Genomic DNA, 14,606 nt, shown 5'->3' on the forward strand with positions numbered 1-14,606 from the left:
AGCATGAAAAGAACCACAACCATATACCCAATTATCTATGATATTTTATAACTACTTCATTGCTAAAAAAATTGCAGTGAAATAATTCCTTACCTGATAAAACTCTTTCAGTGTCTAATGAGGGAATGAATGCAAAAAAAGTAAAAAAAATCAAATTCCACAGCACAGAACAAATGGATAAGTGTTTGTATAAATTACGATTACTATATGGAAAACAGTTATGGTCATGCAATATATCCATAATAACAACAAAACTGAATATTTTGGCATAGATCCTAAAGGAAATGAGGTAATTTTCCCAGTTAAAATGTTGGCATTTGTTTTCCTATCTTTATCTTTAATGTTAGACCTTAGGCCAGTGAAAGCTTGTACATATGAGCAACATCAAGTTTTTAGCCAGATTACCTATATATGTAAGAGTTCACTGGAATTTTTATGTGTCATTATAAATGCATTAGTTTCTCTGGGGAATGTTTTTGCTCTCTTTTCATTCACTGAAGCAGGACTGTGTGCAGTTCAGCCAGCCTCAGAACACTCTGGGGAGAGAAAGAGCTACAGCCCTCACTCAGGCTGCCACTGGTTCCACAGTGAAGCCAACAATTTTATAACAATAGAGACAGGCTTGATAAGACAGGCACAAAGTCTTAATTCATTTTATTGATTACTTTAGCTGTCAGGAAACTCAAGCATTTATAAGGTCCACACTTTTAAACATCAAATACATTGCCATCACTAAAAGTACTAATGGTGGTTCCCAACATTCTTAATAATTCATTTTAATGTCAAACACCTTAATCTACTTAAATACATATTTGAAAAGTTTTCAGTTTAAAAATTAGATTTTAGTTATTTTGCGGTGATATAAAAAACCCCTTGCTACGCCCCCCCCCCCCCCCAAAAAAAAAAAAAAAAAAAAAATCTGAATCACCCTTGTACTCTTCAAATACAGGCCAATTCTGCAAGGACAATTACTATATTTCAGTTTTTCCCAATCTTCTAAGTTCTCTATCAGTAGAGAAAAGAACTGAACACTACTTCTGGGGTAGTCCATAAAGCCAAAAAAGATCTCCACGAAATGATAAGGACACTGATTTATTTTTTTTTTTTGTAATAGTTAAAACTATCATGAAAGATTTCAGGTGGTGCAGCTGTCGCTCAGTGACATGCACTGTATTTGGTCTTTAGATCACTGCCATAATTTAGAAGTAAAATTATAGGAAAATATCAATTTAGAATGAACAATCTGATTTCTGTATTGCTGTACTGACTAATGCTGAAATTTGTATCCATTGTATTTGCATACAGTCCTTCAACATCTGCTCTTATTAATAGCTAATCAAGATGGAGTACAGTTCCATCAGTGCATATGCACATGTGTAATTATTATGTACTGGACATTCACAAGTATTTAAAAATTTGGTCCCACAATGAAACAGATATTCTGAATGTTAAATAAATTGAAGAGGAAATGCTGATGAAGAAGGTTGTGTGAAGAACATGGAATTTTTGGTCCACTGGATCACAATACATTGGCTGGGGAAACAAAAGCAAAACCTAAAGATGCAAAACTCGCAATTTTTACTTTCATTATTGTTTTTGCAACAGGAATATTATAATCATATTTTACATTAATATAGATCTGCTAAAATACTTGTTTCCATCCCAACTGACTGATTTTATTAGAAATCTCTTGTAAAAATTGCTAATGCCACCGCTTTAATTAGTATTTGGGGGTTTTAATGCTTATGTGAATTAAGTTAGAACATATCTGTATTTAAATTGATTGCAATACATGAGTGGGAAAAACAATGAATATCATTCATTACATATGGTAAAAGTAACAGTATATGATTAGAGCATATGTTTCAACATTTTGAAATACCTCTTATGAACCATATACTTTAGGAGAGGAACTGTAAAACTTTCACTACCACATGAAGACTACATTAGCTCCCCTGCTAATCACAAGTCTTGTCACATGTACTCATTATTACTTCCATTTTATTTTCTCTGTAAATGGAACAAGCAAATGAGGATAGCTTCTGCAAAATTCAATTTTCATTAGTATTGGAAAAGTTTTAGATCTATCACTCTATCTGATAAACCATATACATTACACTACCTTTGCACAGTTTACTCATACAGTTATTCAGTATTTTATCACAATAATAAACACTCCCATTTGTATTCCAGTCCTGATTTTAGGAATCTCCCTAGGCTTTATGCATCAAATCCATACTGGGCTCAAAACACTCACATTTACATGCATTCATGAAATTGGTGCCCAAGTCATAATGTAATGCCCCAATTTTTGTTTACAGGCATTTAAAATTAATATTATTTGTACATGCTAATAAAAAGATGACATCATAGAGCCATACCTCAAATTCTTCAGAAAAACCATTACTTGCATGTAAATCTGCAACATGTTTGGGAAAATGCTTTATTGGAATTGCTCCAACATCATCTTAGAGATGGGAAAAGACAAAAAATATATTTATGTTCAATAAAAAGCCAGTGACATATAATGAAGTTTTTATGTAGGCAATCCACAAAACATCCTGAAATAAAATTCTTGGCATGAACTTTAGATATACAACTCCCAAAAAAAATACAACATCCGTTGATGCCGTTAACATTTCTAAAATAGTTACCTAACACTTGTACATTTCTAAATTATTATTGGAAAGAAAATAATGAAAATGCCTTGCTAGGTCTTGCTCTGTCTGTCAGCGCTCCAAATCAAAGTGCTGATTCTGCAGGATACTGAGCTTGTCTGTAAATAGAAGAATGCACAAAATTCCCTGTGAAGTCAAGGAGATATGGGAGGATTGGCTCTTTGCTGCAAGATGTTCAAAGGGAGAGAGCACAGCTCTGAATAATACCGATAAAGTAGGAATGATTAGGCAGAATTGTCCGGGTGCTCCACACTGATTAGTGTTGCACTGGAACTTGGAGCCACACAGTCCCAAGACTACTAAATTAAAGCAGCATTATGCCAGTATTTTCATATTAACTGGCACTTGCATGTTTGCACTGTCATCCAAAAGAAACAGGACTTAATTTTCATACTGTACTGCATAAGTGACTACTTTTCATACAGAATTTTCTCCCAGCTCTCCTTGTGATACTGTTATTATCAATTGATAATAATCTCATGTCTGATCATGGCAGTACTGGCCACAGATTTTCACATAAGGCTTCATACTTCAAGTTTTAGATGAAATATTTATATTTAAGACTTTTTGGCTACCCACAAAGAAAACTTTTACACTCTTGAGGAATAAATAATCTCAAGGATTAATGTAACATCTCCATTTTACTTTAAAAAAATACAAAAAACACTTGTGTAGAATATGCATCAGAAATAACATCAAAAACCTTTGGGACTTTTAATCTTCTCTTTACTGCAAATATACTGTGTAAACAAAGTTATCTGTTTGCTAATTATCTGCTAAAGGATCACTGCAAATTATTTGACTTAGTTTTGGTTCTGAAGAATAATTTCGTTGGGTTTTTTTAAAGCCTTTCATGGCTTAAAAATATGTTTATTTTACAATCTGTAATTTCATCACCATTTCGTTTGTGAACAAAATGTCAGAAACATTGAACAAGGACCTGTTGTTCACATCAACAGATGTTGAGTATTTAGCCCACCTAATAATTTTAGCTCTCAGTTACCAAGAATTTGTTGATTTGTACTAAGATCCATCTGGTCTCCGACTTATATGACTGGATCTGAATACAAAAAGTGAATCTATCCAGTCAAACCTAAGAGAAACTGAACAAATATGTAATACAATCTTCACACTTTGGAGATGAAACCTGGCATGAAGTGTTTATCCTCATGGTATGCAAACACAAAACCAGAAGGGAAGGTAAATGACCGAAAGAGTGAGTAAAGTAATGGAGAAATAAATCTTAGGTTTTGTTTCCTTGCCCATGCAAATCTCCCAACTCAATCACTTCTGAACCCAGGAATGTATTTTATATCTGGATGGCAAGTATCACTTCAAACTACTTAGAGTTTGATAGTGGATCTGAATCCTACTCTGTAATTCGTTACTACTTAAGTGCATCTTTGAATTGTGCTGTGAAGAGCCATGACGTTTTCTGTGAATAACTGCAGATCTCCTATCTCTGCCAGTGAAAGGAAGGAAAACTTAATATATAATTCTATGGAAAGAAAACTTAATATATTATGAGATCTGTGGAGTATGATTTTGGTCACAACCATAAGAATTAAACTTAGCAGTTGCAGTTGCAAAATGCTCTTCCTGCCTAGTGTTATACAGTAATTAGATGCAATTGTAAAATTACACTGTTGAAACATTTGTGCAATAGAAAACACGACTGGTCACTTGACATCTGTTGCATGCAAAATAAAACTATTTCCTCAGTGCTTGCAGCTTTGTCCATAAAATATTTTTTGTATTTTCAGTTACTGAGAAAAAATTTTATCTTTCATATTTATCACCATTTCAGAAGGAAAACCTCCAGTTTCAAAACATGCATTTTATACACTCAGAATAACTGTAAGTGCAATTATGAAATGGAAAACACTTTCCCCCCGAGGTGAGCTGGTCAGGAAAAACTATAAGAAAATGATACAGTTATAGTGCAATACAGTTAATGGTGGAGAGTTAAAGCAGAGATTTCCTATGATTGCTGCTTGACATTCATATATAATAATGTTTTCTGAAATCAAGCCATAACTCTGCTTTTTAACCATGTAGTAATAGGTTATAAATCTCCTAATAGTGTCAATCCATGCAAGATGCATTTGAAGATGTCTACAATTCATCAATGTTACAATGGAAGCCCAATGTTTGGGATTTATTTAATTGTGTTCATTAGTTATTCACACAAAGGCTGATTTTCCTCCTTTAGTCATTCCATGAAAACCCATCTCCTTGTATAATAGCACAGTTTGCAAAAATATCACTTGTGGAACAAGAGAAACTTGTCTCATAGGTGAGAATGTGGCTTAGGATCTGCTTTAGAATTAGTCTATTTTGGGTTTAAATAGATGAATTAAATTAATCTATTTCATTCTACACAGACTGAAAAAGCTGGAAGGCTGCATGCACTCCTGTGATATTCTTTGAGAAAAGAAAGAAAACTGAGTATCCAAATAAATGTGGTCGATATAGAATCAGAAGATGCTAATAATATTGTGAACCTCTGTATTATTTTAATGAGAGGTTCACATAACTATATCATAGTAATTATGCCAGTAAAATTTGTAAGTATAAGAACACACTGTAATTGCAAGTGAAATGCAGACAGATGAGGCACATCCTCATCCTGCTAGTAAAAAGAACAGGACATGTTCTATACACAGGTGACAAATCCAATTAGAGGCAGAAATACAACAGAATCTGTTGCTGGTGTAATCCTGTAGAGCTATTTAGTGTAGCTCAGATGACTACATGAGCAGCCACTCTAGGGAGGTTACACTTAAAATGGCTACAAAGCACAGAGTATCCTTAAGGCAACACTGTAAACTGAAGATATTTCTCTTCTGTGTTACCTACAGAAGAAACTATTAATAACACAAGTCTGCCAATATCAAGTGTACCCGTTTACACAGATTTGTACAAGAGGTTACAAATCTCTGGTTTACAGATGTTACAGTATTTGAAGAATTCATATTGACACATATAAAGCAGTATCTTCCAACAGTTAATGCCAATCCACAGAACAGTTGCCAGAAATACCTGAGACTGGGAAGATTGGAGCTGGGGGAGCAGAAATCACTCGAGGTGATGTATTATCTTCTAAATAAAAATGAGCAGTCTGAAAACATTTCCTAGAGAGGAATAAATATACAAAAAAAAAAAAAAAAATTGAAAAAAGAAGAAAGAAAAAAGAAACCAACAAAATCCCATGAAAACATTATCTGAGATGATTTGGAATTCTGGCATTATTGAGTCAGAAAGAAAAATCATGGTTTTGAAAATCAATTTTCATGGAGTTTCAAATACTACTTCTACAATAGAAATATTCTCCCAGCACATCACCAAATTATGCATACAACATGAAGATACTACATTACCTCAGCCTAATACATAGTTCATGCATCTTTACCTATACCAGGGGCAGAAGACAGAGCACACATCAGACATAGTGACAGCTGAAAGAGAAACTCTGCATCAGGAGCTACTGTAGATGCTGCATAACTCCACGCACAAAAAATGTCACTGTCTTCCTTACTTATCCAAATTCACTTAAATAATTACTGTTCTTTTCATGTGATGATGTTAGCCTGAAGATGGAGCAATGTTTGAGATCAGTTCTGGTAATTCATTGATAGATGCTACTGCAGACATGGATATGCAATAAAAGACAGCATGCCCTGTAACAGCCAAAGCAGTGGCTCTAGAACTACTGTGACTGAGGGTAAACAACTTTTCATAATGTAATCGCAGTACTGAGGGACACCTTAACCAAGGAGGAATTCCCAAAGTTGACAGACAGAAACAGGGGGATTTCTAACTCCAGGAGATGCCAGCTTTGTTGCAAAAATATTGAAGTATGAATACAAACGGAACCAACCTTCACCATGATTCACAATGTCATCTGTATCTGTGCTATAATCCAGATGTGGAGATAATAGGAATAGCATCTGTTAAGAATTCAAGCTGTTCAAAGGAATGAATAACCAACTGCTGCTGTAAGCATTGCAAAGCCTCTTTAATTAAAAAAATCTCCATATGATTTGAAATACTAATAACAATCTTAACTTTGGGTCAGTAATCTCTCTGAAATATTATTCACTAATCATTAAATTTAAAAAGAAATATATGCCTCATGAAAATACTAATCTCATTTTATATTTACAAGATTCTGCTTCTTCAAATCTATTGGCTGTGGCTATTGTATGATTGTTTCTTACTTTGTGTAATCACTGTTATTTTAAATTCTGTATCGTTCCTGTATCTCTGCAGTCATAAAAACCCTCATATAATTGTTATAAACAGATATAAATTTTGAAGATACTTTGAGAAATAGATAGGGACTATGTGGCTGTTGCCATTCTTTTCAGAACCATTAATATAGATAATAAAGATTTTGGTAAGCTTATTTGACATAAGTCTCTGGGAAACATGCCCATATTCTCGGAATGTGTTGTGAATTTTCTATCAGTACAGATCCTCTTAAAGCACAAGAAAAAACAGACAGCTACCTAAAAAGGAAAATAGTAGCATGCAAAATAGTTCTGGTAATTCACATAACAATGAAACCTGAAGTCCAGCTAGAATTCTCTAAAAGCATATTTGCATTTGTGATGTTCATAGAGAAACTTTGGCTCTGCATGGGATATTTGGAGCAATACTATCTGTTATGTATGTGGTTTTACTTAGAAATGGCAATTTTGGGTGTGGACCAAGAACACATCCTGGAGGAACCTGGGAACACCCTTCTAAATTTTAGAGTTTCTAACATCAGAGTTAGTGGCTGCTGACATGAGAGAGGCTGTCTCCATGCTAGTATATAGTTAGTATACAGTTAGTATCAGAACTTTGTGTGAAATATCTGTGAGACATAGGCAAGTCTTCAAATCATTAAACACTTTGGAACCTGGCCCTGTCTGCTGGGCATGGCGAATGCTGTATAGTGTTTATTAAAAAGGATTATACCAACCAAACATGCCAAGCAGTCTTATGTTAAAGCTCCAAACCCAAAAAGTGTCCTTTCCCTAAATGCTTACTGCTTGTGAACAACCATCACATGTAAGGTTTATGAACTAACATTGTCACCTATTTGCTTGAGAAAAGATTGAGCTATAAAGAATTTAATTAGCATAATGACTTTCACATCTAAAGCTGTACTTAAAATGTCTTCATATTATGCCATACACTCATTATCCATCACTAAGCCAATGTATTTTTAATCTTTAAAAATTAATTGTGGCTGAAAATAAATTACACCCTTAGCACATTTGGGAGACAAATTCATAGCAGTTGACTTAACCTGTAATAAGACTCATAAATAGGCACTCCATCTGCTCCTGCATCAGCACTGAAAACCTTCATAACTAAACCTAATGTTAATACTCACATCTCATTAATTATCACTTGTTGTTAATGAAAAAAGTGATGACTATTTCAAACTTCCAGACAAAGGTCCCATCACTCAATAACCTGATTATTTAATTTACACCTTTCATCACAGTACTTAGATCTCCAGCCTAACACTGTAATTTGTAATTTAGACACTGCACTTGTTCAAACACACACTTTATGTTTGGGGGCAGCGCTAAACCACTGAATTAATTACAGTGTCTGGATCTGTGCGCAGCAGCAGCAGCAGCACTTGGGTCTGACAGGAGGGGTACTAGATCTGAATGAGCACTTCAATGACAGCTACTTGAGACTACAAGACTAAGCCTCAGACTGTGGGGGACATAGATTTTCAAGCATTTGGGCCTCTGGACCTTGGCTGAGAATGTGTGCTTGGCTTCTGCCCTGTGGGAGCTGGTGCTGGGGCTGGCAGGAGCAGGGCACCGAGCGCACACGGGACTGCGCGTGCGGGGTGCTCCTGCCTGGGACTCGGCAAGGGAGCTGAGCTCTGCAGGTCATCTGTGAGAGCATGTGTCTGGGCTTCTGCTGCTCATGGAGAATGGTCTTAGAGGCATGGTTACTTTTTTCTCTGAATACTTCAGTGTCTTTTGAGCTCACAGCATTATCTGCCAGTCGGTATTCTCAAACAATTACAAGATTTTTAAAAATGTACAGATAATTTAAAGACCTAGTGAAGCCAAAGGATCGATAAGTAGTTCCTCAATGGATGCCAATTATTCAGTTTTTAAATAGCTGCAATTAATTTTCATGTGTTTGTCAAGTGGAATTTTAATTTTCAGATTTTATTAAGACTTTGATATATGACATGGCACACTGTTAAGAAGTTTTTCCTTTATGGATGGATGAGTGTGGCCTCTGTATATTTAAATCTGGTTTAAGCTTTTCTGCATGTCCAGATTTAATGATCCTCAGAGAGGGTTCTCAACTCTGTTCCCATAAACTTATTACAGGACTCAAGGTATGAGTCAAATCATGGCTAAGAAAATGAATATTCTCTGACAGGTATGGTTCAATTTATATAGGGTGGTAAAGGCAATTTAAAATTCAAATAATTACTCAGGGTGCTGTCTGTCATCAGGTTGGTTATTTCTGAAGTGTTGCTATTATGAAATGTCTAACAGCTGCATGACAGACAGCTGATACTCAGTATGTCTACAGATGCAAATGGACCTGGAAGTGCATTAGCAGTTTGTGGTTCATGTTATCATCAGCTGGTCTTTTACTACAATTCACATATGTTTGTTGAAAAAGAATTTTAAATGGTACAAGGCCCACTGATAACTGTCAACATGTTACTATTCTCCAAGATCTTCTTACAATAAACATTATGAAAGCTGATCTGAACAAACATGAATAAGTAAGCAAAATAGCAATAATGAAGCCATCAAGAAAAGAAGAGAGCAAGGACATTCAGGTATTCCTGCTGCATCTCCGCTGCCAGAACTCAGAAAGCAGACAGATACTGAAAGAAATGGATCCAGACTCTAGATTTAGACAGAAAATTCCCTCTAAAGCTATTTTAGAAAGTCTATCTGGACAGCAAGGCCACTAAACAGGGCAAAGAATCTCCTTGTTTATTCCACTGTAATCTTAATCATGCTGAAGAGATGAAACGAAAATGACATTCCTTGAAAATTGCTTGAATTAAAAAAGATACACAAACCCAGAGTAGTTAAAAATTGTGTATTTTCCTGCTGGTAATTATTCAATCTTTAGACAATATTGCCATTAGAAGTTTTAATCCCTGTCAGAGAAGTAAATATCTATCAAAAAAAGATTTAAATTGTGCCTAATGAGATAGTGAAGAGATTGAGGAATTTCCTCAAGTGCTGATTAACAATTTCATTTTAAAAAAACCCCAAAACCAAAACCCAAACAACAGATGGTACAGAATTATTTTTCTGATACAAGTCATTAAAGTGAAGAAATAAATAATTTTGCCTTTCTTTGACCTTGAGAGACTGGAACTTGTTGCTCTTGGTAATTATTTGGTTTTAAACCAAATAACACACCTGTTGAATATTCAAATAATGAGCTAATAGTGGAAACAACCCAAAGCATTATTCATTCATGTGACCAGCTGAGATAGACCAGGGTTTTTTTCTGGACTATCATTGCAAAAGAAATATAGAATAAATTCTTGTAAACCTAAATGTTTTTATGAACGTTAATAAGTGAAAATAATTGACCCAAATTAGGGAAAAATAAGTGTTATATTAAAAGAAACATTCACATTAAAGAGGAATTATTTCAAAACAAACTAAATCTGTTAGAAAAATCTTACAGAGCTTCTACTAATATTTTCCACGCTTAATGAAACATGCATAGCAATGAAGTTAATATTCTGATTTTTTCCCAGTCTTTAAAAAGAGATGAGTGTTTTGGCAACTTTGAAAGAGGGCCATAAAGTTCTATCTATGATGCAATGTCTTTATGCTACATTCCCCTGAAATAAGAAATAGTTTCTGGTGTTATCATAATGCCAAGAGAAATTTGAGGATTAACAATAAAAGAGCTCCATATTTTATTTTGTAGTACACAAGAAATACAGAAAAGATTAGATTCAAGGCAAGAAGATACTGCTAACAGGATTTTTGTTTCATTTTGAAAGACCTGTTTTACGGAATTGTTCATTCCCAGAGAAAGAATACAAAATGAACACAATGTTATTCGGCAAAAACAAGCTTGTAACATGTAGGATTACTAGAATTGCATTGTACAATCTGGGTCTTTAAATGCAAGGCCCTCTTTGGCAAATAGAAGAGATTTCAAATACTGTTCATCATCAGGGATGAAACCCTTTGGAAGTTGAATATGAACAGTCATGTTGCATAACATGAATGACAGAAAAAGATTCTCAGAATGCAAGTGGTTAGCTGGAAATCCTGGAATGGAGAATGGAGTTATCCAACCAAGCATAAACTAAGAAATGACTTTTGCAATTAGCATGGCAATTAACTACTACTTTGAAAAGCAGAAGAAATCTTTCTCAAGGTTCATCGAACAAATGTCTTTAATAATGGCAAAGGCTGCCTGACTCACTAGCACACTTGCCTGGAACAAAGGAGGCTTGAACTCAATTTCTCCAGCCTAGTCTGTTCAGGGTGGAATGAGTTCTGTCCCCATGTGGGACACACCCTGGTAGGCCAACGGAAAACCAATGTCAGGAGACTAGAAGAAAAGTCAGTAAGCATAATCCTGACATCACAGCCTAGAGATTACAGTAGTCAGTAGTTTGGAGAGGGCCTAAGTTATTGGTTCTCCACAATTTTTTTCTTTTTTTTCATTTTAGATTAAGGAGGGATATCTGGGATGAAGGAAGAAGAAACAAGCTCTGGAGGCATCTGAAAGAAGATGTTTGGGCCTGTCTTCCCAATTCTTTGTGCAGTCCCTGTAAGAGTAAGGTCCTTTTTCTGGCTGCTGGTTTGTGTGTTAGCACAGGGGAAGCAGGATCAGATACCTGGCAATCACTGAAGTAGAAGTTTTGCAACTTATTTCCCCCTTCTGGCCCACCACAGCATTTCCTACCTGACAATCTATATACCTGAGAAAGTCTTAGGGCTGTGCAAGGGGTTTGAGAGCTTAAGCAGACATGTCCCTAGGAAGACTGCCTTTAACTAGAACCAGTGGAAGAGTGCCAAAGCCTTGAGCATTGCGACATACTGCCATGTGGCTGACAAAGTTCCTGGTACATTTTCAGTTGAGGCCGACTTGCAGTGTTTTACACCGTGTTTGAATCAGTTTGGGGCTAGCACAGGGCAGAGGCCATCCCCAGGAAGCAATGTGAATGCAGCCACTCTTTTTATCCTCTCTGAGGAAAGTAATTTCAGCTGTATGGAAGAGATCTGTGCCATTCTAGCTGGTCTGTTTTATTTCACAGTGTGGGTACAGTTTTTTGCTCTTACTGATTATGTTATAATGACTTCTAATAACCATCAGTTCCCGTTATCTTACTTGTTTTTACTGGCTTATCAATTTATCAAGTCACAGAGAAACACAACCATGAGCACATGTGCACATGAAACACATCCGTAGTTATCCACTAAAGCTTTGAAAGACCAGGGGTAATTTTAGTTTGTCAGAAGCACAAAGTAGAATGACTTTTTAATCACAGAGCATCCTAAGAGCTACTCAGTAAATGATCTTCAAACAGTTCAGTTATACTATTATAGTATCATTAAACTACCCCCTTTCTGTCTTCCACACAGCGTCAGCACACTCCTGCAGTGCCACATGAATTGCTTATTTACATAGTCCTGTTGAGTACAATAGATTCTCATCCTAGATTGATAACTATCTTTTTTCATGGGTAAAGGATTGGAAAGATAGTAAAAAGCTCCATGCCATGATATTTATTTTTCTTCTCCCTCTTGCTTGACCCAGTGCTCTGTTAAGTCACTTCATTTCTGGGCATCAATCATGAGTTATTGTTTACTAAGTTATATCAATATTTGAACTATTTGCAATGGCTAAAATAAATAAAATTGCATTTTAGTATTTTGGACAGAAACCACCTTATTTTGTCATCTTTATGACACTGATCAATATGAAGACAAGGTAAGAGGCAAGATCCAGCCTCCCTCCTGTAAACCAGCTCAATAATGCCAATCCATTTTTCAAATCATACCTCTTTAGAACTGAAAAAAAGATCAACCAAAATACAACTTACCTCCAGTAAATGAGAATACCCACAAGAATCACTAGACAGATAAAAGTCAGGGCTGATACGACCACAAGTGGTATAACTGTCTTCTTCTCTGATTCCAGACTCTCAGCTAGACCAATACGAGACTCATGGCTAATATTACTTGCCTCTGCAGTCAGAGAAAATTGAAACAGTCCAAGTTTAAATTCTAAGAAATGCACAGCACAGGTGAATGTGTCTTATAATGAACCTACTTAATATCACTTACCTCTATTTTTTACTATGTACCGCAGAAAGTTTATACATTTGCAAACCAGCTTACAGAAGATAGGCAGATAGAAGGTAAAGCAAAGTGTTCAAGCTTATGTGACTCAGCCTTCCAGCAGTGGAGACTTCTCTTTGTAAGAATAGCAGACTGTTGTTAAAATTCAGAAGAAAGGTTTTTTTTTATTTTAATCTGTTTTATTAGCTGAAAGCCAAATGAGTTAAGAAATCTGAATCCATAATATTGGAATGTGCATTGGAGTTGATATTAAACTGTCAGTCATATAATGCAAATAACTTCTCTGGCTAAAAGGTTAATATAAAAATTATCTTGCAAAAGTCATTATGTGCTTGCTGTATTGCAGTTTAGCTTTCTGTATTTTTATCCATTGCCCATTCTGTAAACTGTTTCCTTTGAATCCAATTGTCTCTCTCAACTATACTGGAGCCACAATTAAATTTCCCACCTCCACCTTTACAGGTGATCAAATGATTATTTAGATATTGCTTTGGTTTCATATTTCTGTGAGCCATATACTGGTGAATGACAGAAATATTTGGACACAGGAATCTCTATGAAGATTAAAACAAAATATTCTGTAATATTATTAAAGAAGGAAGTACAATGGTGGACAACACCAATACATTATTTTTAGCTTTGGTCTACCTCAAGAAGTAAGTAATTTAAAGTTGTGACTTTGATGTAAAATAACTGACTTATTTCGATTTGTGCAGTTTACTTGTGAGCATTATTTGAGTTAAAATGCAGAAATAAGCACGTTAGTGCTTTTTAGAATTAAACCCCTAGAATATTTTCTACTTTTGTGAACAGTCCTAATCCAATGAATTTTCTGTATAAGAGCAGAATTTTGCTGTACAGAAAACATCTGCACTCCATTGGGATTTTGAGAGACCAATTCTACAGCAACGAAAAGCTTTTGCACAAAGGGAGGAAGGAATGGAGTTGATTCTGGGAAAAAAAAAAAGTATAGCAAATTACATGCTCTAAATAGGATATCAAAAAACAAATGGCTTCACACAGTACAGATTTCCAAGCAGCTCTATTTTCTTCCATTTTCTTGAATTTAGAGGCTTTCAGGACTTTGTGTGCCAAAAGGTCTAGGCTCTAATTTTGCAGATGTCTTCTTGGTTTAAATTCAAAATATTCTTTAACACCCATATAAATCACTTCTCTTTAAATTCTGCAGCTCAATGTGAAAAGTAATTGAAGGAACAAAGTTTCTTCTGAAAAATCTCCAAGTGTCTGTTGAGTAGGTTAAAATTGGTGCTTCCTATTGATTGCAGAGGAAAACTATGTGTATGCATGAGAAAGCACAATACGATCCCTCTGAAACAGTCAGACTTGCTTATCCAACTCTGGATTAATTCACAGCATAAAATCCAATCCTATCTGTGTGATGACAGTGTTCCTTCAAACTTCATGACCGTATTCTATTAGGACTCCTCCTATGGGAAATAAAGTGCAGGCTTCTCCTGTAACAGAGGGTTTCTTGCCTACTTGGCTATCACTCCAATGATGACAGCTGAAAAGGCAGTCTCAGCTATAGCACATTTCTTTGATTTCTAATAACTGATGTGTTTGGATCCCC

General features: G+C 35.4%; 1 protein-coding gene across 9 annotated transcripts in view; it reads right to left on the minus strand.

Moving 5' to 3' along the window:
* PTPRZ1 (protein tyrosine phosphatase receptor type Z1) overlaps positions 1 to 14,606 on the minus strand; it is a 131,708-nt gene that overhangs the window by 15,064 nt on the left and 102,038 nt on the right. For 6 of the 9 annotated variants that reach the window (XR_012052609.1, XM_072921301.1, XM_012568939.5 and 3 more), the window contains 4 exons: positions 12,757 to 12,901; positions 5,721 to 5,812; positions 2,382 to 2,467; positions 94 to 114 (listed from right to left, as the gene is read on the minus strand). Coding sequence is in view for 8 of the 9 variants with exons in the window: in XM_072921301.1 (XP_072777402.1) it covers positions 94 to 114; positions 2,382 to 2,467; positions 5,721 to 5,812; positions 12,757 to 12,901 (344 nt within the window). In the remaining variant the exon portion in view is untranslated. The remainder of the gene's footprint in view (positions 1 to 93; positions 115 to 2,381; positions 2,468 to 5,720; positions 5,813 to 12,756; positions 12,902 to 14,606) is intronic. The other 3 variants (XM_012568936.5, XM_012568940.5, XM_012568941.5) reach the window with 1 other exon arrangement.

Source organism: Taeniopygia guttata, chromosome 1A (genome assembly GCF_048771995.1).
Source record: "Taeniopygia guttata chromosome 1A, bTaeGut7.mat, whole genome shotgun sequence".
Classification (NCBI taxonomy): Eukaryota; Metazoa; Chordata; class Aves; order Passeriformes; family Estrildidae; genus Taeniopygia; species Taeniopygia guttata.